General features: G+C 44.8%; 1 protein-coding gene across 2 annotated transcripts; it reads right to left on the minus strand.

The window, feature by feature from the left end:
* Nucleotides 1-1,382: 1,382 nt before the first annotated feature.
* On the minus strand, nt 1,383-15,820 carry Spo11 (SPO11 initiator of meiotic double stranded breaks). Of its 2 annotated transcripts, XM_055596257.1 has the most exons (13): nt 15,690-15,820; nt 13,033-13,146; nt 11,186-11,274; nt 10,553-10,619; nt 10,022-10,130; nt 9,332-9,418; nt 8,423-8,459; nt 8,015-8,124; nt 6,182-6,281; nt 5,751-5,788; nt 5,063-5,139; nt 2,604-2,715; nt 1,383-1,502 (listed from the first exon to the last, which is right to left on the minus strand). In XM_055596257.1, exons 1-13 carry the CDS (start codon nt 15,818-15,820, stop codon nt 1,383-1,385), a joined length of 1,191 nt encoding a protein of 396 aa, XP_055452232.1. The 2 variants fall into 2 exon arrangements, with proteins under 2 accessions (XP_055452232.1, XP_055452233.1); XM_055596258.1 differs by lacking the exon at nt 13,033-13,146.
* Nucleotides 15,821-23,371: the final 7,551 nt, after the last annotated feature.

A 23,371-nucleotide genomic window follows, 5' to 3' on the forward strand; every position in this document is an offset into this window, starting at 1 on the left:
AGCTTCCCTTGGCAGTGTACATGCAGGCCACATGGGAAGCACATTCTATGTGCCCTATGCAACAGTCTCCAGACCCTCAGGGTAAAGTCCAGGCTCCAGTGCTTATTGGTTTGTGGACATGGGACAGTTAGTTATTAAACCTCCCTGTACCTCCATTCCCTCATCCACAAAGTGGGGTGCTGAGGAAGGTACTTAACTTACAGGATGAGATGTGTTAGCATTTGCGAAGCCCCTAGAAAAATATCTACCACGTGATACGTATTGGGTCTCTTCTTTGATTGTCATATTGCCTTATTTAATTTTTACTACACGCTCTTGGGCAGGACCAGTGTCATGGCTATGTGACCTGTGTGCAGTCACACAGGAGCCAGCTCGGTTGAATTCTCTGCTGCTGATGTCTTGGAATTCTTAACTCTGAACAAGGGCTGCCTTCTCTTTTTCTCTGTGGCCCCTGCATAATCTGTCATTTGTCCACCAAAGTAGGTGGCATTATTGTCTCCTATGCTATGTGGCTTTGGGCAAGCAACACCGTCAAAGCTCTCCCCTGTAAACTACAGAGTCTTTATGGGGAGGATGAGAAGAGATCATGTGTCCACAGTGGCAGCACATACAGGCTTGCAGAATTGGTCCTATTTTACCAGCTGCTGCTGAGCCTTAAAGACTAAGCAACATTCCCATCCTTGCTGACAGTTGAAGCTTCTGCCCCCTTAGGGATGCACCAAGACCATAAAGGTTACCTCCAATAAAATCACGGTAGAGCTAGAGGAGGCGAGAGCACAGCCTGCTGTAGGAGAAGCCCTCATGCAGTAAATCTGAGCACTCAGAGAACAAAGAGGAATCCAGATGCCTACTGTGGTTCTGGCACAGTGTTTGGGTAGAGAAGCACACTGGAAATGCATAGAGCAAGACATGGAACACATACCAACTCAAATACTTGTTCATAATAAACTTTACTAGTTTCACAGGTACATCAGCAGGGCAAAGTCTCTATACCATGAGGCAAAAGAAAGTACTAGAAAAATACCTTGTAATTCCTTTGCAAACTCTCAGGTTTTGATTCCTGAGTTTGTTGCTAGCGAGATGTCTTACACTAGCTGTCTAAATATTTTGATAGACTTTTATGATGTGCAACAGTTTTTCTAATAAAAATTTAAAATTTAACAAATTATTTTATAATCACTCTAGAACATAGATTAAGAATCTGTCTTTACAGAAGATCAAACCTTCTAAAGAGCACTATGAAGTTTGCTTTGACAAAATATATTAATGTAAAATTATTTTTTACCATTGCAGAATTAAGACTAGATACTTCTTCGCCCAGTGTTTGCAGTTCAAACAAGCTGTTGGAATTCTCTTGGTGGTACATGTACTCAGCTGTGATTTTATATCCATCCTCCAAACCTCAGCTTGTTGGGTAGGTACACTCTGGAAAGATAGTCTGAGGACAGGCAGGTCAAGGCTTGGATCTCTGCCTTCATCTTAGAGTCTGCCATCATTTCCATCTGCCATAAGGAACCACAGTGTTACCAGTATGTCTCGGGAATTGAAGGCTAGACATCTTCAGACCCACTAGAGCACCTAGAGTGGCTATTGGTCAAGATGGTAAGGTGTGGGCCTCATGACTACAGTGCTTTTGTTCTGTGACTTTTATGAGGTTTTTTTTTTTTTCTGTTCTTTATTTCTTATAAAGTCAGCAACTTTATTGTGTGGCTTTTTATTTTATTTTTAATTAATTTATTTAATATATATGAGTACCCTATCTGCATGTATACCTGCATGCCAGAAGAGGGCATCAGATCATATTATAGATGGTTGTGAGCCACCATATGGTTGATAGGAATTGAACTCAGGACCTCTGAAAGAGCACGCAGTGCTCTTAACCTCTGAACCATCTCTTCAGCCTTTTGATTCTTTTCTTACCCATAAACTGTTACAGCATTACTCCATCACTGATAAAGTGACATAACTGTGAAGGACAGACACCTTATCTGCTGATCTCCTTCATTAGAGCTATTCATGTAATGTAATTTCAACAAACTATTATTGTCAAACTACGCTGGTATCAGTTTGTTGGTCACATAGAACTTCAAGAAAATAAGTCAGATTCAGAAGGGCAAATAGTGCACATTTCCTTTCATGTACAGAGTCTAGAGTTAAATATATGCATGTAGGGCATCAATATAGAAGAAGTGATATGTTGGGGAGGCTTTAACAGGGGAACAAAAGCAGGTGATGGAGGAGGGAAAAGCAAAGGCTGTAAGTCTCTTCTTACACATGGACTCTAGGTTTAACATGTAAGTATGTGTGAAAGCAGAAGGGGGACCATGTTGGGAGAAAAATTGGACCTGTCTTCAGGCATGACCTGCAGAGGTGTGTGTGTGCGGGGGAAGATGAGCTGAGTACCATGATGTATATGCATGAAATGCCATAATAAACCAGTTATCTTGTACACTAACTGAGAATATTAATTAAAAATCAGTGACAGTGATAAAAAACAAAACAGAAGTTCAAGGATGTGCTGAAAGTATCATGTGAACGGCTACCACTACAGTGAAAAGAGAAAAAGCACACGACATTTGCATTTTATAAAACACACCACCTACCTCTTTTCTCCAGAAGGGCTGGTAGGTAATGTAAGGCCTCCTCAGGATACTGTCCAGTTTCATCTGGTCACACTTTGTCAGTGGGATCAAACTCTTCTTAGGTATATTTAACCTAGAAAAATTGGATTGGAGTGATCAGTGAAAAAAGGGTGTTCCTGTAACACATCTGCTTTTCCTGCATTTATGATGTTATATCAACAAACTAAGGAAAACAAATGAGAAAAATCAGTCCGTTGCTCCCTCTTAAGCCCAGCATCTGGGGGCTTTGTGACATAAACCAGGGAGTTTCCAAGTTCAACCTAGAATTTGTGTTATCAGAGAAACAGATTCATTCCTTTCTCCCTCTCTCACCTTTGTGAGATGACAACAGATAGGCAGACACCAGCTATTGAACAAAAGCACTGAATGTCAGATACACTGAGCCAAGCCTGTGTATGAGCCAGACTTTGGATGAGCCAGACTTTTCTGTTCCTGTAGCCCTGAGCTCTGGCAGGAGTGGCTAGCGGCTGACACTCAGAAGTCAGGAAGTGGCAGCCCACTGAGCACTAGAATCTCGGCATGGAGGACACATGTCTATTATCTTCTTATGCAGGAAGCCCACTTACCTGGTTTAGAGGCTGAAAACAGTAGAGCGATCATGGTTTACAGCATAATCCTGCTTTTGAAGCTCCGAGTCTGAGGTTTCCAGGTAGGCTCTAATTTCAGCCTTCCTCAGTTTCCCCACAATTAGAAGCCCTTGCCAGTGGCAGTTCCTGTCTGGCTGATGGAAGGGAGCCTAATGCTGCTCTTTGCGGCCTCTTTCCTTTGATCACGTATCTAACTGGAGTAGCTCTGAGGGCACTGGAGGGTTTATAAGCTGCCGCTGGAGTTCCTCCAAGACCTCTGCCTTAAAAGTCACTGGGCCACATGTCCCAAATCTGTTTTTGAAATGGCCTTCATGCAAATTGGTCACTCCAAGGGATGGTGGCCATGATAAGCACACTGCACTGGTTGGAACTCTGTTTCTTCCTTTGATGGAAACATTCAGCACTCCAAGGGGAATGTTTCCTTCATGCTCTGTAGCTTTATGGTCTCCATGTTCAGGAAATAAGCATCTACAAAGACAGCCCACTCCCTCAGGAAATACCACACATACTCAGGTTCCTCTCACTGGGAAAGAAGAACAGCAAGAGGTTGCTTAAGGGCTGGTGGGATGGGATGGCTCAGTGATTAAGAGTGTATGCTATTCTTGCAAAGGACTCAAGTTTGATTATAGCATCTGTGTTGAGTAGCTCATAACTGCCTGTAACTCTAACTTTGGGGGTTCCAAGGCTTTAGGCCTCTATGAGTACCTGCATTCACATACACACCCCCAGGACCTGCACATAATTAAATACATATTTTTAAAGTATTTGGAAAGCAGTGTATCCCCATGGTGAGGGTCAGGTGGCTCACTCTCCAGCGAGACTAAATCAACAAACCTATTGAAGGCAGAGGAAGCCTCAAAACTGGACACACACACTTTGACCCACCAAGACTCTGGGAATCCTCAGAGACTACATAAAGATTCAGGTAAAGGTTTAATTTCCATAGGACCAACAGTCTTGGCAGAGCAGCTGTGAGGGATAGCCTAAACAAATGCTGGCCCAGGAAGAGCTGAAATTCAGAAGTAAGAGCTGTTTCCATGAGGAAAAGTACTTACTGGTAAAAAATAACAATAATAATAATAAAAATTATAATCAATCACACTGTGTTGTACACAAAAACCAGGGGACAAAGAAACAGTTGAAGACCTTGATGTTTTTGGGGAAAGGTCACGGCTATAGGCAGAAAATCACCAGCCACCAGGACTGCCGTTCCTCGGATGACCCTCAACTTTAAGTGGCGGAAGTTCCCAAACTCTGACACTAAGACGTGATCACTGTACGAAGCTGGGATGCTTGAGATCAGGACTGTGATTTAATTCCATTCCAAGCCTCACACTTGATATCTGTGTTTATGAGACAGGGTCTCACTCTGGAGCTCAGGCTGGCCCCCAATTCAGTCCCCTGAGCTTAGGATTATAAGTATGTTACCATGCCTCTCTATGCATTATTCCTTAAAAAAAAAAAAAAAAAAAAAAGAGTGTACAAGGTTTTGACCATAGTTGTAAAAATAATTGTAGCTGGCTGAAAGTGAAATTAACTAAATTCATTAAGTTTTGTTTTGTTTTGTTCTGTTTTTTTTTTTGAGACAGGGCCTTTTTTAGTAGCTCTGGCTGTTCTCGAATTCACCATGCAGACAAGACTGGCCTTGAACTCATAGAGACTTGCCTGTCTTTGTCTCCCAAGTGCTGGGATTAAAGGCATGTACCACCATGCCTGGCCTTCATTAACTGTTTAAATAACAGAAACCCCAAGAAACTGAATTCATAATTGTAGACAGCCAGTGCTTTTTCTAGCAACATCAGGCATATCATACACAGCAATGAATCATCTTACCTTTTAATATCAGAAGGGAGGAGACCAAGCCATCTGATTGTTGGGACGGTGAGATTGTGGGCTTCGAAAGACATGGACTGAAATAGAGCAGAGCTGTGTCAGGTGAGCTGATGAGGGCACTGGCTTTCTGTTCTGACAGCAGGATGAGGTGCTCTGGACCATTTCTTTCTTAATTTCTCTGGCCTGCACTCACTTCTTCCCTCTCTGCTCTGCCACACTTCTGCTATGAAGTTGGCTGGGCTACAAGTTCATTTGAAGATGCAGGCTCAGCAGGTTCGGAGGGAACCAGGATTTGTAACTCTACATGTTTTCAAGAGGTGGTGAATTTGGTGACTGTGGGCTCCAGTGTGGGCTTGATGATGTCTTCCCTTTTCTCACTGTAGCATCCACAGTGGAGAAGTCAAAACTGGAACCTGCCCATGACATTTATGGTCCATCTGATGCTCTTTGGGAGCAGAACCGGCAGATGGTTATTCGTCTTGCACATAACTTGTCCCTCTGTTACCTGTGGGTAAGCTGTTTGATGCTGTGAGCTGGGCCTACACCACTGAAGCTCAGGTTGGCTCTTGAAGAGATCACCATTTCCCCTAGGATATCTGGAGAGCCTTGGCTTACTAGGAGGTAAACCACCCCGATGAATGTAAGTGTGTTTGGTGTGCAGAAGGGCAGATGTGCTTTCTGTACTCACCATGGATCCATACTTATAGATGCACATTATCTCGATGCCTGTTGAGAGCGAGCTTTAAGATTAGATTCAGATCACAGCTATAGAATCTGCACTCTCAAATTGCTAAAAACATCTAAAATTTTTATTTCTGTGAACATTACCAATGAAAAAATATGTTCTCAGTTTCATACGGTAAACATTGCCTCAAATGATTACAGCCTTTAACCTGTCTGTATTACTAGTCCCTTAAACTTATTTACTTACTGATTACCACACCGGAGATTGAACCTAGGATTGAACTTAGATTGAACTTGCATACTAGGAAAGTGTGCTACCACCAAGCTATCCCCTTGGCCGGTACAATATAGTACGCAAATGTTCTAAGAGCAGCAATACAATCACAAGCATGACTTAGTCACCACTGTTGTCCCAAGTAGCCCAGGAGAGATTACCATGTGGATCAGCATCTACCAGTGTGAAAATAGGAATATGAAATGTGTCCCATAGCTTCTTCACCAAGAGCCTTGTGTTCAGATCTGGAACACCCTTTCCCTGAAAGCAGACAGAATCAGGCATTGTGATCTCAGAAGAGGAACCATATTTCATCAATACTGACAAGTAAGACCCCAACTTGACTTCCGGGTGGGGTGTCAGGTGATGATAGTGAGGAAAATGTGCAGTGTGCAACAAGGAGAAGGCGCCACATGCTCCCACTTTTGCTTTGGGTATGCATGTTTGAGGACCCCATCCCAAGGAAACATTTCATTAGGAACAGAAATAATAAAGGCCCTCGTACCTAAAGGTGCTCACTGTGGTGTTATTTAAAATGGCAAAGGGAGGGTCAGTGAGATGGCAGTGAGATGGCTAAGCAGGTAAAACCTGATGACCTGAGTTCAAACACTGGGACCCAAATGATCCAAGGAAAGATCAACCAGATACTTGGCAATTGTCCACATTCTCTATTGCTTCTTGGCTCTTTCACCTAAGCAGATATCACTAGGATTTCCTTTTGTCACCCCAAGTGTCCATGCCAAAACCACACTTGAAACTTCTCCCATAAAGACTGCTTTTGTCTGTCCTGTGGCATGACAACAAGGTGCCAAAGATCAGACCCATGTAGACTCTCTCCTCAGAAGCAGCAGTCACCTACTCCTTCTGAAATGCCCTCCATTCAGTCCTCCCCCTCAGTCACCCTCTTGCATCCTCATACTGAGATAAGCCTGAACCTCCCAAGAAGCCACCTGACTCTCACGGCTGCCATCTGACCCACAGGCGGCCACATAGCCCGGAGCGTGCAAAGCCTTCTGTGAGACTATCTTTTTGCTCAGGATGCTAGGGGACCGGCCAGGCCTTGCAAGGCTCTACTAGCTGTCTGACACCTCCTCATAGACTCTCCTTGCTCTGCTGAGGCTGCACTTCTGGTCAACCTAACAAACTAGAGCACTGTAAACAGCTTTCTTCTCCAAGGAGCAGGTTTTCTACAGCTATGTAAAGGCAGGCTGGGAAGAGATCTAACTGCCCACAATGGACTAATACTTCTGTCCCTCCTAAACTCATGTCAGACCCCTACCCTTCAATGTGATGAGTCAGGAGATAGGGCTTTGGGATCCCCTGACTGGGTGGAAGCTCTTATGTAAGGGAAAGGCTTTCTCCCTGTCTCCGTCTCTTACATTGTCTAGCCATGTGAACACTCAATGAGAAGACAGCTTCTTAGAGACCAGGAAGTGGACCCTTAGCAGACAGAATCTGCTAACACATTGACCATGACCCCAGGCTGGAGAACCTTGAGAAGCAGACATGCTGTTTCAGTCATGCTGCCTGCTGCATGTCTGGGCTAGCTCTGTCACTGGCTGAGATACTGCCTTTTGCTGAGCTACCCTGTCTTTCTGCTGGAGTCTTGACTATTCTTGCACATGTATGTTTGGAAAGAGCAAGCTCCTTTAGACTGAACCAATGAATCACCTGGGATACAGGCGCGAGTGAAGGAGAGCAGGCAGAGATCCTGTCGGCTCCCCACAGCCCTGGAGGAACCCACTGCAGCAGGAACCGTGTGAGGGAGACACAGGAGCATGAAAGCAGAGCCTGTTTTGGAAAACTGCCGGTGTTTAAGAATAAAGACTGTAGTCTGAACCTGAGTTGGGTTTGAGGACATTGAAGTAGGCACCTTGGGCACTTCTGCTCTGTGATGCTAGGTGATGCATTGTATTGGACAGGGACATGATGCACAGATGTTGTTGGACCCTTTTTCCAGGCACCACGGTGGTGAAGCGAGGCAGATATCCTACCGTGACCATGATGCACGGGGACATCCTGCTGCAGAAGTTGTCATCCAGGAGTCGTTGAAATGTTGCATCCTTCTCTACTATTAACAGAAACTTCGCATCTGTGATCAGATCTGTGGCGCTAAGGCTGGGAAACCATCAGCACCGCACCCGAGCTTAGACCCCACTACATCACAACACTGCACACCCCGGCTCAAGGGCCACAGCAGGGAAAAGGTTTTCTTTTTGCCCTCTGGGATCTATATTCACCCAGGTGTACAGACGCCTGCCCTTACTCTACAGTGAGCTGTTGGGAGCCCTGACAAGGGGTCTGCAGCTGTTTGTCTCTGTAGCCTAAATTGTTACCCAGCAGGAAGGCAGAGCTCACTGAAGAAACATGCCGGTTTAAACAGTTTTACCACTAAAGGATACTCTGCATTCCTTCGATGTTAGACGGCACAGCAGTAGCCTAAGTTAAAAAAAAAAAAAAAAAAAAACAGTTTGTAAGTCAAAAAACATAAAAGGTAGGAGTAGCTATACTTATAATTCATGCCAACAATCCATGGTTTCGGTCTTCTTTGGTGGGTAGTCTAGAGACTGTTACTCGGGGAGAATCAGCCCAGCCCTCATAAGAGCAGGCACATGGTCCTGGCATCTCAGTCTGGGATGGTTGCGGAAGCTTTGCGCTTCTCCTTGGGTACCGTCTTTCTCCACGTATCTCGAGTTGTCTGGTTTAAGCAGACAAGCCGGAGGAGAGGGTCGTGGTTCAGGCCTCAGCAGCATTGCTCCACCCTGCCCTGTTGGAGCGTCCCACATCCACACTGCTGCTTTAGTGCGATGTATCGGCAAGGGCTCAGGGAGGAAATGTGTTCACTTCAGGGTCACACAGATTCTGTAAATAGCCGTGCCAAAAAGGCCGTGCCACAGGCTACTTGAAAAGAGCGGCATATTTCAAAAGAGAGAGTGAGTCTATTTATTTCAATATGACAATCCGCATAAGAAGACTCTGTGCTTAATGCAGAACTCCCATAAAGCACACGCCTGTTCATTCATCGGTTTTATTTTAATGTCTCTGGGGCAAGCAAGACGGCTCAGTGGTACTTGCCTGATGGCCCGAGTTGGATCCCAGGAGCCACAGTGGAAGGAGAGAACAATTTTTGAAAGGGGTCCTCTGACCTCCGCACTTGCGCCGTGGCACCCACGCACATACCATGTTTGCATTCACATGATAATAATGTTTTTTTTACCTTATCGTGAAATTACACAGTAAAATGAGGAGGAGAGCCAGTTCAAAATGGAGGGCTAAGCAGCGCTGAGCAGGTGAAGAGGAAGAATGCTCACCACGGTAGTACAGGCGCACTGCACTGGGGTACCATCGTCCTCCGTGTATCTCAGGTTGCCAGCAATCAGTCCCTTGGATGTGGATAGCTGGAAAGAAAAATAACACATTTGAAACCATCCCACTAATGGATTTGCTGCAACAAGCTTCTCCTCAGGCTTACCTGTTACAATGTTTGTATTTATTTATTTATCTATTTTTATTTGTTTATTGTTTTTTTTTTTTTTTTTTTTCAGACAGAGTTTCTCTGTGTGGCCTTGGCTGTCCTGGACTCACTTTGTAGACCAGGCTGGCCTTGAACTCACAGAGATGCACCTGCCTCTGCCCCCATGAGTGCTGAAATTACAGGTATGCACCACCACTCCTGGTTTCAAGATATTTGTGTTTTAGCTTAGATGAGAATCTAGGTAGAAATGAAGGAGAAAACATTTATGTATTTAGAAAATAAAAATATTTAATAAGGCCCCAGTTTTGGTCTATTCGACTAAAGGAGCACACTGGAAACAGATTAAGGTTGTGGTGAGAAAATGTAGTATCAAATGACATGTAAAAAGGACAGAGACACTTCTTCCCCCAGACAAGATTTCACTGTGCGGCTCTGGCTGGCCTGCCTGCCTCTGCAAGACTCTGTCTGCGACAAAGGGTAGCTACCATTTTGTTTTGTGGCAGTGCTTTGTACTCAGAGTCCTCACCACATGCAGGCTCCTCCTGGGCACTTTCAGCATACAGGAAATGTCATCTATAATGTTGTCCACTGTAGCCTGGTTCCCAAAGAGCTGGCTGTCAGTGTAGTATATGTCTCTAGGAAAATGCAAGGTCGACATTGTGAAGAAGCCATATGTAGAGCACTATGTGGAGAGCTATTACTGCAAGAAACACAGCATGCAAGGAGAGCTACTTACTCCCTGGGGTCCAGGCTTCGTGGCTTTTTACAGCATATTTGAAAAGTTAGTGGGGGCTGGCTGGATGGCTCAGTGGTTAAGAGCATTGGCTGCTTTCCCAGAGAACCTGGGTTCAATCCCCAGCTCCCACATGGTGGCTCACAAGGGAACTAACACCATTTTCTGGCTTCTGCAGACACCAGGAATGCATGTGGTACACAGACAGACATGCAGGAAAAAACACCCATACACAGTAAATTTAAAACTAGAAAAGTTAATTTCACTAAATCTCACACTGCATTTTTTTGAAGATGAATTTGCAAGAACAATATATTTATTTACCTCTTGGTCGCATAAGTGTTGCTCTGTATTAATTTATAAATCATGGACAATATTTTCAGAATTAGAGCTGAAAAATAAGACATAAAGAACAATTTACTTCTCTCTGTGTCTTTACTAACTTGAAAGGTACTGTTATCAAAAATAATTTTAACTGTCTCCATTGTCTTTAATGCTTTACAAATTATCTTTCTAAAAGAAAAGTTTAGGTGAAGATTAATTGTCCAATGAATCAGGTAAAATCAAGCGCTTTCTGGGTAGCAAACCAGACTCATGTCCTCCTGAACATGGGCCTAGAACGTCAGGCTTACTTTGAGTGGCAGCATGCTCACATGTTACTAACAATGACAGGCTCTAGAAATTTATTTTCAGGTCAGGATGCTCAAAGCCATCCAATTAGGAACAGCTAAATTTTAGAAATAACTCATTTATTCTTGATTACTCAATTCCATGAAAGATTAATTTAATAATTTATTTATTTTGGTTTTTCAAGACAGGATTTCTCTGTGCAACAAGCCCTGGCTGTCCTAGACTCACTTTGTAGACCAGGCTGGCCTTAAACTCACAGAGATCCGCCCACCTCTACCTCCTGAAGGCTACGATTAAAGGCATGCGCCACCATGCCGGGCTACTTACCAAATTTTTTAACTGATTTTAGTGAATCACTTTTAACTTTTTTTGTGGTACACTGAGGGATCATCTGAAGGCCAACAGAATCTTCAAACCTGTAGTTTTATTCAAATCAAAGGAACAAAATGAGAAGGGCTTAATTCCTGCGTATCGGAACACACACTCGGTGTGACCTTCTGCATATCATGTGCACATGTGCAGAGGCCAGAGGCCGACCCTGACGATTGCTCTGCAGGCACCACCCATCTTGTTTTATGAGACAATCTCTGTCTCCTTGTCCTGAAGCTCACCAGTTACCGCAGACTGGGTGGTCGCTGAGCCCCAGGAGACGCCTGTCTCCACCTCCCCAGCCCTGGGATTACAGGCATATGCTAGAGTTTGCTTTTATAGGGGCGCTGGGTAGCCTAACAAAGCTGCTCCCGCTTGTGCGGACAGCAAGCTCTTCAACCACCCGGCCATCTCCCACATTTCCTCCCTGTGTAGGCGTTGGAGCTCAGGAACACCCTTGGGTTTAAGTGGTTGCAGGTAGTTTCTAGATTAGCTAAAGTTTAGGCACACTAAACATCTTTCAGTATGGAGTGTGTGTGTGTAGTTGTTTGTTGGGGAGACAGTGTGTTAAGTACTTATACATACTTTACCATTATGTATTTTACTCATTTTGCCATTATTCATCCTCAGTTAATAATTTGGCTAAATTTAATAATATTTTAGAAATATTTTATTTCAATTTACCCACAGTGACATCATGTGAACTGCTGACATCAATTTACTAAACTGAACCTCCCAGGCTCTCCTAAAGGTGGCAGAAGGCACCAGGCAAACATTCCCACGGCAGCTGCTTTGAAGCTACGTAAAATCCATCTTTCAAAAACATTGTCTAGGTGTACGGTTAATGCTAATTATACTGATCTTAAAAGAATATTTACGAAGGGTCTCCCTACCCCATCCCTCTATTTCTGTAACTTTTACAAAGCCTGAGAGGCATTTGTCATTTGGTAGAGAAGGCTATACAGGCTAGAGAAAGACAAAGCTAGGCTGGAGAATTTGGATAAAACTCCCGGACCAAGCAGTGGTAGGCAGGGGGTCCCGAGTTCAGGATGCTCACACTGTCACGTGTCATCACTGGCTGCAGCTGCCTGAGCAGAGGACAAGCTCACCCCAGGTGGTTTCCCCAGTGTGGCTGTTTTGAGCAAGGGCAAACAGACTTTGAACAGTGCAGTTCTAGTCACCAGCCTGCTTGTCTTTGCCTTATCTTTCACACTGACTTCTAGTTTATACAGCCCTCCTGTGGGGCATGGATTTTGTAAATTTGCTAATGTTTATGGAGGTAAGCAAAGAAGATAAAAAGAATGTAAAAAAAAAAAAAAAGAATAACGTGCGACTATAACACTAATTCAAACAAATTGAAATAACAACATAGGTAGTTCATCTTAAAATAAAACTGCAGGGGCCAGGCATGGTGGCACACGCCTTTAATTCCAGCACTAGGGAAGCAGAGGCAAGCAGATTTTTGTGAATTTAAGGCCAACCTGGTCTATCTTGTGAGTTCTAGGCAAGCTGGGTACTATAGTGAGCCCTGTCTCAAATAAAACTTCAGGGGCTGGAGAGCTGGCTGGGCAATTAAGAGTGCTTGCTGTTCTTACAGAGGACTGAAGTTCAGTTCCTAGCACCTACACCACGTGGCTTCCCAAATGCCTGTAATTCCAGCTCCAGGGGATCTGACACCCTTTCTCTTTCCAGTGGCACCCACATGCCCATGCACTTCCAGGTACACACACACACACACACGCACGCACGCACGCACGCACACAAAACCTTTTTAAAATGTAGAAATAAAATTACAAAATGCCCACATTATATTTTCCCAGCTTGATCTGTTGTCTATGGTGAAGGCAGGTACTTCATTTCTTGCCAAGCTTTTGATTATGTCTTGGATAATATTTTCTATAGCTGTAAGGACCTTAGAACTGAAACAATAAACACACCATGATTCAATTTAATAGCATGTAATATTCCCAGATCAAAACAAAGACAGCTCCCACCACCACCACCACCTACAATAACAGGGTTTCTCTGCGTAGCACTGGCCATCCTAGAACTCACTCTGTAGACCAGGCTGGTCTTGAACTCAGAGATCTGCCTGTCCCTGCTTCCCTAGTGCTGGGATTAAATTGCATGCGCCACCACCACCAGGCACAACTTCTTTATTTCATTAGATTTTTGTTTTTGTTTCCTCTTGTTTTTGGAGACAAGGTCTCACAAGGTAGCTGAGGCTAGCCTGGAACTCACCATGAAGTTCAGGATGGCCTCAAACCCACAATCCTGCTTTTGTCTCGGTGTTGGCCACAACAACTCCCCTCTGTTTGTGTTTTTTAAGCCTTGGAAACACATGTCAGTAACCATCTCTCCTACTACATTCTGACCTCAGCATGCTCTCAAACAACGGCCCACAGTGGGTACTTACAAAGACATTAAATTTACCTGGAAATTTGTCTTTCAAATCAACCCTTTTCCATTAATGACAAGGTAATATAACTTACAAATGCATTTTTTATTTGCTCACATTAACTTACTTCGATGTCGCTGAACTTGAATACAGACTTGGCTTAAAATACTACTGTTAAATGTTTTAACTGAGGATGATGTAAGACTAGCTTTGAACTTCCTTCTCAAGAATGCACTGTATAAACCTTAACATAGACACACACACACACACACACACACACACACACACACACACACACACATCTTCTTGTAACATATTGCCCTAACTGATCTTATGCCTTAAAAATTAAACATTTTTAAATTTTAGTGATTCAAAAGGAAAAAATTTAATCCCTACCAGGAAAGAAATAGTGAGTTTTGTACTAAATGGTTGACTTGGCCACTTAAAATCATGCCACATTACCACAAAATATCAAGACTAAACCCAGTTTTCTGTCAGCTGGCTGTTAATATCACAAACCATCAGCTTCAAAAAAAATGTCATTTTAAGTAACATTAGCATACTGTCTAAGGAGGGAAACCAAGTTAAACATGGGAGATGGGCAAAATGCTGAGTTTTAACACCCACACAATTTTTGATGTTTCCACTGGGGGAAAAATAGATTTTTAAACATTTAGTATTTCCTAATACAGTAAAGACTAATGACTAATTTTTTTTTTCAACGCTTGAACAGTTTGGGAAAAATACTGGAAACATATAATCAAGTTAAACCACTTTTTTGTTGTCCTCACAGAATTCTCGCCATCTCCTTTCTCTCTTCTAAATTCTCCCACAAACTAAATCCTCTTGTAAAATTTGTTTGCCCAGCTGGGTACAGTGGTGGCGCATTCCCAGCACTCGGGGAGGCAGAGGCAGGTGGTTCTCCACGAGTTTGAGGCCAGCCTGGTTGACAAAGTGAGTTGAGGACAGCTAAGGCTACACAGAAAAACCCTGTCTCGGAAAAAAAAAAAAATGCCTTCGGGGTTTTGGGTAGCTGGTGTGGGTTTAAAATAAAAGTAATGTGTTTAAGATGCAAATTAGTAATAAATGAGAAAGAAAAGGAAGGACAGCTGTGCATCACAGAAATGCCTGTTCTATAATCATTGGTGGTAGGAGAGTGTCTGTAGTTGATTTTTAAATAAGCCACTTAAAATATGTTCATCTGCTCCTTACAGAAAAGTGTCTTATTATAAATCACTTAAAATGCGTTAATGTCCTTGTTATTTCTGAGAAACCAGCGGCAGTTCAGAGTGCAAACCCTTTTCACTCTCTCTCTTCTCATCCCTCACCCCAAATCCCCAAACATATATATATTATTTTTATAATATATATTAATATATAATGTATATTAATATATATCAAGATAATATATTAATATGTATTAATATTATAATACATAACATATTATAAATATAATATATATTATATATAATATATTATTTTATATAATATATATATATTAATTTTTAACACTGGGTTTCTCTGTCTAACAGTCCTGGCTGTCCTGGAACAACTTTAAAAACCAGGCTGACCTCAAAATTCACAGAAATCTCTGCCTCCTGAGTGCTGGGATTCAAGGCATGTGCCACCATGACCGGTTTTCATAAAAACTTTTTTTTTTTTTTTTTTCCGAGTTCGAGTTTATAGACCAGCCCTGGTCTATAAAGCGAGTCCTGGACAGCCTAGGCTACACAGAGAAACCCTGTTTCGAAAACCAAAAACAACAAAATTTTAAAGATGAAACAAAGCTAAATCATGTCTCAAACTCCCTGTCTATACAGGATGCTGAGAAACTGAGGAACTAGGCTAGAGGGATGTGCCTGGAACGTTCTAGAAAACACCTGGTGGGTTTTGGGAAGTGGTCGCCAGGATTTTTGAGTTCAGAATACGGATTAAGGGCAGGGAGTCCTAGGGAGGGCCGATTTCGGGCCTCTGTCGTGGCCTCCAACATCCTCCTCACAGCGGCCACCTCGGCGCCATGAGGAACCGTCCGGGGCTTCCCATGGCCCTGAGGAGCTGCTGTACCTAGAGGCCACTTGGGTGGCCTCGGCAGGGGTCTCCCCTGTGCCACTCTTCACCATGGCCAACAGGGAAGCCCTGTGACGATCCAGGGCGTCGAAGAACGAAGTCTCAGGCCCCATAGGCGCAAACGCCATGATGGCCGACACCCGCAAGCCGTTCTCAAGCCTCCCGGCTCGGCGAACCTTCCGGTGTTCTGGCCATGCGCATGCGCGCCACACCACGGACCTCTAGGCAGAGTGCGCAGGCGCACAGGCCTCTGAGGCGCCCAGCACTGTCCAGGGAGGGCCTGGAGCTCTCAGATGCAGATCTAGCCAGTGTGGAGGACCAGTGGGGTCGAGGTTTCCCTGGCCTGATAATTCGGTGGAAATAATATTTGCAAACCCCTTTTGTGAGGTAATTTGGGGGAAATAATGTTTACAGCTTTTTGCTAGGACGGTCATGGTGAGTGGAAGCACTCATCTGGTTTCATGGAAGCTTTGCTTCCCACTTCCGTACCACGTTCTTCCACCTGCCTCCGCCTCCTGAGTGCTGGGATTAAAGGCTTTTCTAATAATGTTTGGGACTTGCTTTTGTTTAGGAAGTTTTTGGGGCTGGAGAAAAAGCTCAGGGCTAAGAGCCTTAATGGACTTGCGGAGAGCCTAGCTTCAGTTCTTAGAACCCACATTGGGCGACTCAAAACTGCCTGTAACTCCAGTGCCATGGGACCTCATGCCCCTAGCCTTTGTGGGTTCCTGCACGCATGCGGTACACACACACATACACACACACAAATATTTTTTAAAAAGAAATTAATTTTTTAATATAAAAAAGGTTTATTTGAAAATGGGATTTCTTTTCCCTAAGCTTTAAGTGAATATCGCTTCTTCTCGCAGACTTCTCTATTCTCTCTGAGGCTTCTAGAGCAGAAGGCAGGATTTCCTAAGTCCTGGGAAGGACCCTTGACTCTCAGGACCTTGATAAAGACTAGAGTCTGGGCTGAACTGAAACACTGGAGCAAGGTGGCTTGAATTAAGGTGCATGAATGGAATGCTGGGATTGATCCCAGAAGAGCCACCTGACCATAGGCCCCACTGGATACTTGTTTTTTTTTTTTTTTTAATACAAACTAGTTGCTGAGTGGAAATAACAGTTTGTTGTTGTCTACACTGACAGTTGCCTCTCTCTCTCTGTGTGTGTGTGTATGTGTCTGTGTGCAAGACCTGTGTCTTCATTATTATCACAGTGCTTCCTGTTCCTCTCCTAGGCTAAGCATCCTGGTTACTGGGGGATGTGGAAGCCAGGGCTCTGTCCTCAGGAAGCTCACAATCCACGGAGAGGCAGGGACTGGGCATACACATGTGAACCCTCAGTTAAGTTGACCAGAAGATGGGTACACTTAAAATGAGTCAACATCCCTAACAGGAAAACTCATTGTTTTCTGGATGGAGAGACTGGGGCTCAGAAAGGCTGGGTGGTGCACGCAAGGAGGGGCTGCCAGTAGGTTTTCAAACCAGGAGGGAGACTTTGAAGCCAGGTTTCATGTCAAATCTTTAGGAACTGAGTTGCGTTCATGGGTCTGGCTCAGGGTGGATCATCGTTTTTATAGGGTTCTTCCTGGCAGAATTAGCCCTTTGGTCTGGGTGGTGTTTTTGTTGTTTTGTTTTAGTTTTAGTTTTCCTTCCAGAGGAGATCCCCACAGGCAGGCAAGCTTCCATCTATTGCCCCCAGAGAGGAGCCAGCTAGCAGCAGAAGGGCCTTGAAGAAGGAGGGCAAGGCAGCATCATGGAAATACCTCTCTTGCTCAGTTCCCTTTTTTGTCCATTGGAGACAGATCTGTGTCACAGCTGGCTACAGACTCCACAGGGAGCTGACAGCCAGCAGATGAACACCTAAACCCGCTGTTCCTGTGGGAGAGACTCAAGGTTCAGGTGCCTGGCAGGGGTTGCCACCTAGATGACAGAGGTGAGGGGGAGGGAGTGCTCTGCCAGCAGCTGCGGCTCTGCTCTGCCTCTGCCCTGCAGGCATCCTGCCTGGCCCTGAGAGGGGTGGCCAAGCAGCGCTGCGAGCCTGCTGCAGCTGTTTACAGCACCTGCACTTCAAAGGCAGCCTCCCAGCAAAACACATTCTGCTCCAAGCAAGCTGTGGCCAGCCTCTCTGGCAAAGGCTAACTGTCTCTGCTTTTCATGGGCTGAGTCCTTTTCATCCCCGGTTCTCTGAGCATTTCCCCAGACTCCAGACTCCATTAGGAAGACGTCTTAGTTTCTCTCCCTGCTGCTACAATAAAATACCTCCACAAGAGCAGTTTAAGGGAGAAAGGGCTTATTTTACCTGGCAGTCCAAGATAGTCAGTCATGGAGAGGAAGTTAAGGCAGCAGGAGCATGAAGAAGCTGGTCCCATGGTATCCACAATCAGGAAACAGGGACAAATGTGTGTGGGGAGCCTCAGCTTGATTAACTTGTTTTATTCTACAGTCTAGGATCCCCTGGCCAGAGAATAGTCCTACCCAATTAAAATGGACCTTCCCCCGTCAAGTAACTTAATCAAAATAATTGTCCACTGGAGTTGGAGATGTGTGCTCTTCCAGAGGAGTGGGTTTGATTCCCAGCACCCATGTGGCAGCTGACAACTATCTATAACTTTAGTTCCAGGGGATTCAATGCCCTCTTCTGGCCCCTGTGGGCACCAGGTACCCAAGTGGTGCACAGACATCCGTGTAGTCACATCACTCATGTAGGCACTGGTTTTTCAAACAGTTCTCATTTGGGGGCTTCCTTAAAGCCCATACCTCCCTTCCAACTGGGTAGGGTCCATACGATTATTTTTGGGGCAATACCAATCTCAGTTATTAGGCTATCCTGAAGTCCAGGTAACGCAGCAAGCCGTCCTCAGTCTGCCTCCTCCAGGCCGCTGTACCTTCCTTCTCCCACGGGGCTATCATATTTATACCCCTCAAAATCCTCAGAATTCAACTAACTCCAACTGGCAAAGACCATGCCCTGCATGAGGCAATTATCAGCTGTGGCCAAACTAAAATCTTACATGTAGGATTATAACAAAAACATGTTTACATAACATACCAAGTTTTTAAAAACACCAAAACTTCCTTTATACACTCATGCATATGTAATAAAAAAATAACTAAATAACTTTAAATAACTAAGTAGGCTTTAAAGATAATTTGCCACAGGTATGGCCAGAGGTGTGCCTCCCAGATGATCCTAGATCTTGTCAAATTGATACAGGGGTACTTTTTACAACCTCATTCTAAACCTCAGGCTGTGGGCAGAGTATTGGGAATATATAGGAACCCCAAATTCCAGGCACTCAAACTGACTGTCACTTTCATAAAATCCAGGATCATGATGGCATCTGAAGGTCACTTTTGACCCAAAAGGACAGATTTATTGATCAAATTGATGGGAGTGGACATAGGAAAAAATGTAAACAGAGTCCACATGAGGCTCATTTAATGCTCTCCTGGAATGCTCAGTCTTGGCCCTGGCTTGACCCATATTGCCCGTTCTTGGGGGCAACCTCTCTTGTGAGTCCCCCTTCTTCTTCTGCCCTCCCTGGCCCTCCCTGCCTCTCAGACCCGCAGCTCCTGATGCATTGGCTCTGCTGTGTGGCAACACGTGGAACCTTCCACATATGACTGATGTTCCTTCCCTTTCCTGGGAGCAAACTGTCAGGTCACAGGACCTCCAAGATCTTTCCACTCCAGTGTGCTCTGGGGGGACATCTAAGAAAATACTAACCAGAACTTCACACAGAGACTCCCAAGGCCTCATGGACGTTCGAGGACACCAAAAGAGGTGGAAATGGGTGTCACACAAGGCACATGAGCCAGTGTTACCAACATGAGGGCATGCCCAAGGTAAGTAACTGGCATCTGATTGCTTAACAGTAAATAGTTTTGGATTTTGCTTTTGGGGCTTGGCTTTATTTTGTCTTGAAGCAGAGTCTTACTGTGTGTTCCAGGCTAATCTGAAACTTGCTTTGAAGACCAGGCTAGCTCAAACTGAAAATCAAGTGCCAGCCTCCCAAATTGTGGGATTACAGGTGTGTGTTACCACAGCAAGTAGAGATTGTATTCCAGACGGAAGCTGGCAGATCAGTTCTACAAGTCTTTGGCAAGACAACTTACTAAGGACATCCTAGCTGGCATGGGAGAACATGTTGGGAAGCCTTCTGTCTAGATGGCAAGAGGGCATTCGCCACACACTAGTTACCAAGAGGGTAATGAGACACCATCACAGAGACGTGGACAGATGAAAAGAGGAAATTTGCCTCCGGGTGATCTTGAAGATGAGAGCAAAAGGGCCATCCAAAACGAAGTGTGGGAATAAGTATTTTGATAAAGATAACCACACTGAGGGCTGTTAAGATGGTTCAGTAGGTGAAGGAGTTTGCTGCCAAATCTGACCACCTGAGTTTGATCCCTGGCATCCATTTGGCAGAAGGAGAGAACTGACTTCTGGAAGTTGCCCTGCGACTTGTACACATGCATGGTGGTATGTCTGTACCCATGCACACATAAAAAAAATAAACATAAAATTTAAATTATATTTTATATTATGTACAGATTCTAGCACCCTTCCCCTCCTCTTTTTTTGGTTTTTTGAGGCTCTGTTACAGAGCCCTGGCTGTCCTAGACTCAATTTGTAGACCAGGCTGGCCTTAAACTCACAGGGATCCTCTTGTCTCTCCCTCTCAAGTGTTGTGGTTAAAGGTGTGTGCCAACATGCCAGATGCAATCCTAGCACTCGTAAGGCAAGAGGACCAGGAGTTCCAGGTCAGCCTGGGATAAATAAGACTTTGTCTAAAAAGTCAAAACAAACAAAACTTACATTCCTATCATGGATCAGACTCAAAACCTAATGCTAGATGTACTAAAGAACTATGTAAAGCAAATTACAAGAAAAAAAATTCAACCAAACCAACGAACAAAACCACAAACATCAAGAGGAAAACAATGGGGCTACGACCTGGGGATTCTTTTTCTTTTCTTTTTCCTAAGTTGGAGTCCACCCTGCCTGGCAAACACTGATTTTGATTTTTACTTTTTAAAGGACATGATTAAGTTAATTGAGCATCATGCCTTTTTAAACTTCATTTTTAAATGTTTATTATTTATTTACATGTATGTATAAGTGCCTGTGTATGTTGTCCACTTAGGGGTGTTGGTTTCTTGAATCCGGAGTTCCAGGCAATTGTGAGCTACCTGGTGTGGGTTCTGGGGATCAAACTCATGTCCTCTATAAGAACAGTATGTGCTCTTAACCACTGAGCCATTTCTCCAGCTCCAATGGGTGATTTCTTAAGTGGTCCTTCTCCCTCCCTTCTCCTCTTTCTGTTAATGACTTTTTGTTTTTATTTTTGTTTGAGACAGTATATAGCCTTGGCTGGCTGGAACTCAATAAACCAGATTGCTCTCAACTCCCGTGCCTGGGGAGTGCTGGAGTTAAAGAGGTGAGCTGCCATGCTTGACCTCTTAGAATGTTTTCATTAGCATATGTTACATGTGTTCAATTATGACATTTTCATACACATGCATAATGTATTTAGAGCATAGCCATACCCCATCCCCACCAACAAACTACTCCCAACTCCCGATACCTCCCTTCCTTCCTTCTCCCAGCTAGACCCCATTCTACTTTTATGTCTTATCTTCCTGTGACTCACTGAGTTTCATAAGGGTTGTTTAAAAGAGGATGACTGCCTTACCTACCACAGGCTGCACCGCAAACGAAAACATCTTTCTTCCCTCTATGCAATCAAGTATTAGCTGCGCATAATCCTCAAGGATGGCTGGGGTTCCATGAGCCCTGACCAGGTGCCACCCACCATGGGGGAAAGTCTCCTCCTCAGACCTTTCCGGAAGCTGACAATCAAGATTCCACGTGACCAAGGGCAGGTATATATCTCATAAGACTCAAGGAGGCACTGAAGGCCTAGAGAGGCATCTGTGCAACCCAACTGCAGGAACAACATCTCTCCGTGACAAAGAGGATAGCTAGGTTACACGACGGTGCAGGAAAAGCCTGAGGACTGCACAGTCTAGCCTTAGCTGGACAGTCCACACCAAGGTCCCTTCCGGCAGAAGATGGCATGCGCTCATCCTTCAGTGTACCTGTTCCTGGTGACCTATGAGCACCCTGCTGCTACCTGCATCCTGACAGAAGCAATGAGGAGACTCCTGTGTTGTGGGTTTGTTACGAGACTTCAAGGTCATAGTGTTTGCAGTCTTCTGCAGGTCTCTCTCCCTATTGTGCTTATGGACATTGATGGATGCTAGCCAGGGACACAGATGCTCTACAGCATGGTGACTGCTGCTCCCAAATTGTGCTCACCTGGAGTCCCTCCCAGGACACTTGCCCCATGTTAACCTTGAAAGGGCACCTGAGATCAGTCTATCATTACCATCATTTCATCTGCTGGGAATCTGAGGCTCAGAGAATTTAAGGAGCATTTACAAAAGTCTGTAGAAAAGAAAGGAGGGGAGCCAAGACCCCAACCTATCTCTAGAACTTCATCTCCAGAACTTTAATGCTTTTCTGTCATCCTCTAGGGACACACACACACACACACACACACACACACACACGCCCCACCAGCAACTTTTACCTGGGAACAAGATTTTCTGTTGAAACTGCAGACCCCACCCCAGGGTGGAGTGGCTTTTGGGCATTTACAGGTCCTTGATGTTGTGTTCAGAGCAGTGAGGCTGCCAGGGAGGCAGGAAGAGCCACGCCCTGGCTCAGTGGCCTCACTAATAGAATTAGGATGTTCCTTCTGGTTGGGAAGGATTGCTTTTGAAGCAAGCCAAAAAAGCCACGTACCCAGCTGCTGGAGGCAAGAGAGAATCAGGCTTAGCTTTGGTGACTGAGGTGTCTTGGGTTTTGGAGCATGGTAAATGGAGAGGGGTATGTGAGAGGCATGCAAGATCATTGTCATGGGAAGAGTTTACATCAACTCCTTGAACTTCTTATGCTGCTGACCTGTCCTTTCTACTTCGGAGCCATGCTCAGTGGCAGCTGGCTCATGAAACCTCAGTTCTGAGATGGGCCCCCATCCTCTTTAGGAGTCTTTTCATCTGATCAGCCATTGAAGGGGGTGGGACCCAACTCTGAGGAGGACCCTGGTGGTCTTCTCTGGCCTTATCACATCACCTGCTTAGATGAACCTCTAGCTCTGTTTGCTTTTCGGTTTCTCCTCCAGCTCGTACCAGATGTCCCTGGCTAGCTTCAACTTGGCCAACGCACAGTGGACTCCCTCTGGAGCAAAGAGCTAGATGCTAATGAAGTCACCACCAGGCTCCCTGGAGGCTTCTGGAGGCAGCAGTCAAGACTGGCAGTATGGTCTAGCAGCCTGCAGTCACAACCTCCTGAGGGCTCCTGAGTCTTGTGACTCAGGGCGAAAGATGACTCCACCCAGATTCATTTTCTTCCTTTTCTTATCTATGAATCTGCAACTCTACACCCTCCTGAATCATGTGCAATCAGTGTGCATGGTGCCTGTCCAGTTGAGCTCCTGCTCGGTGTCCAGACAAGGGTCCCATCAGCACCTGCATCCTGACCCATGGAAAGTCCATCCCAGGGTACAGGTTCTCACACTCTGGTCGCAGGCAAGTGGTGCCACGTCTGAGGCCATGCTGATCTTTTTGACTCTGGCTCAATGTTACACAAAATCCAAATGTGGTTTCTCC

The sequence above is a fragment of the Psammomys obesus genome, unplaced genomic scaffold, assembly GCF_907164565.1.
Source record: "Psammomys obesus unplaced genomic scaffold, mPsaObe1.curated_primary_1811, whole genome shotgun sequence".
Lineage (NCBI taxonomy): Eukaryota > Metazoa > Chordata > Mammalia > Rodentia > Muridae > Psammomys > Psammomys obesus.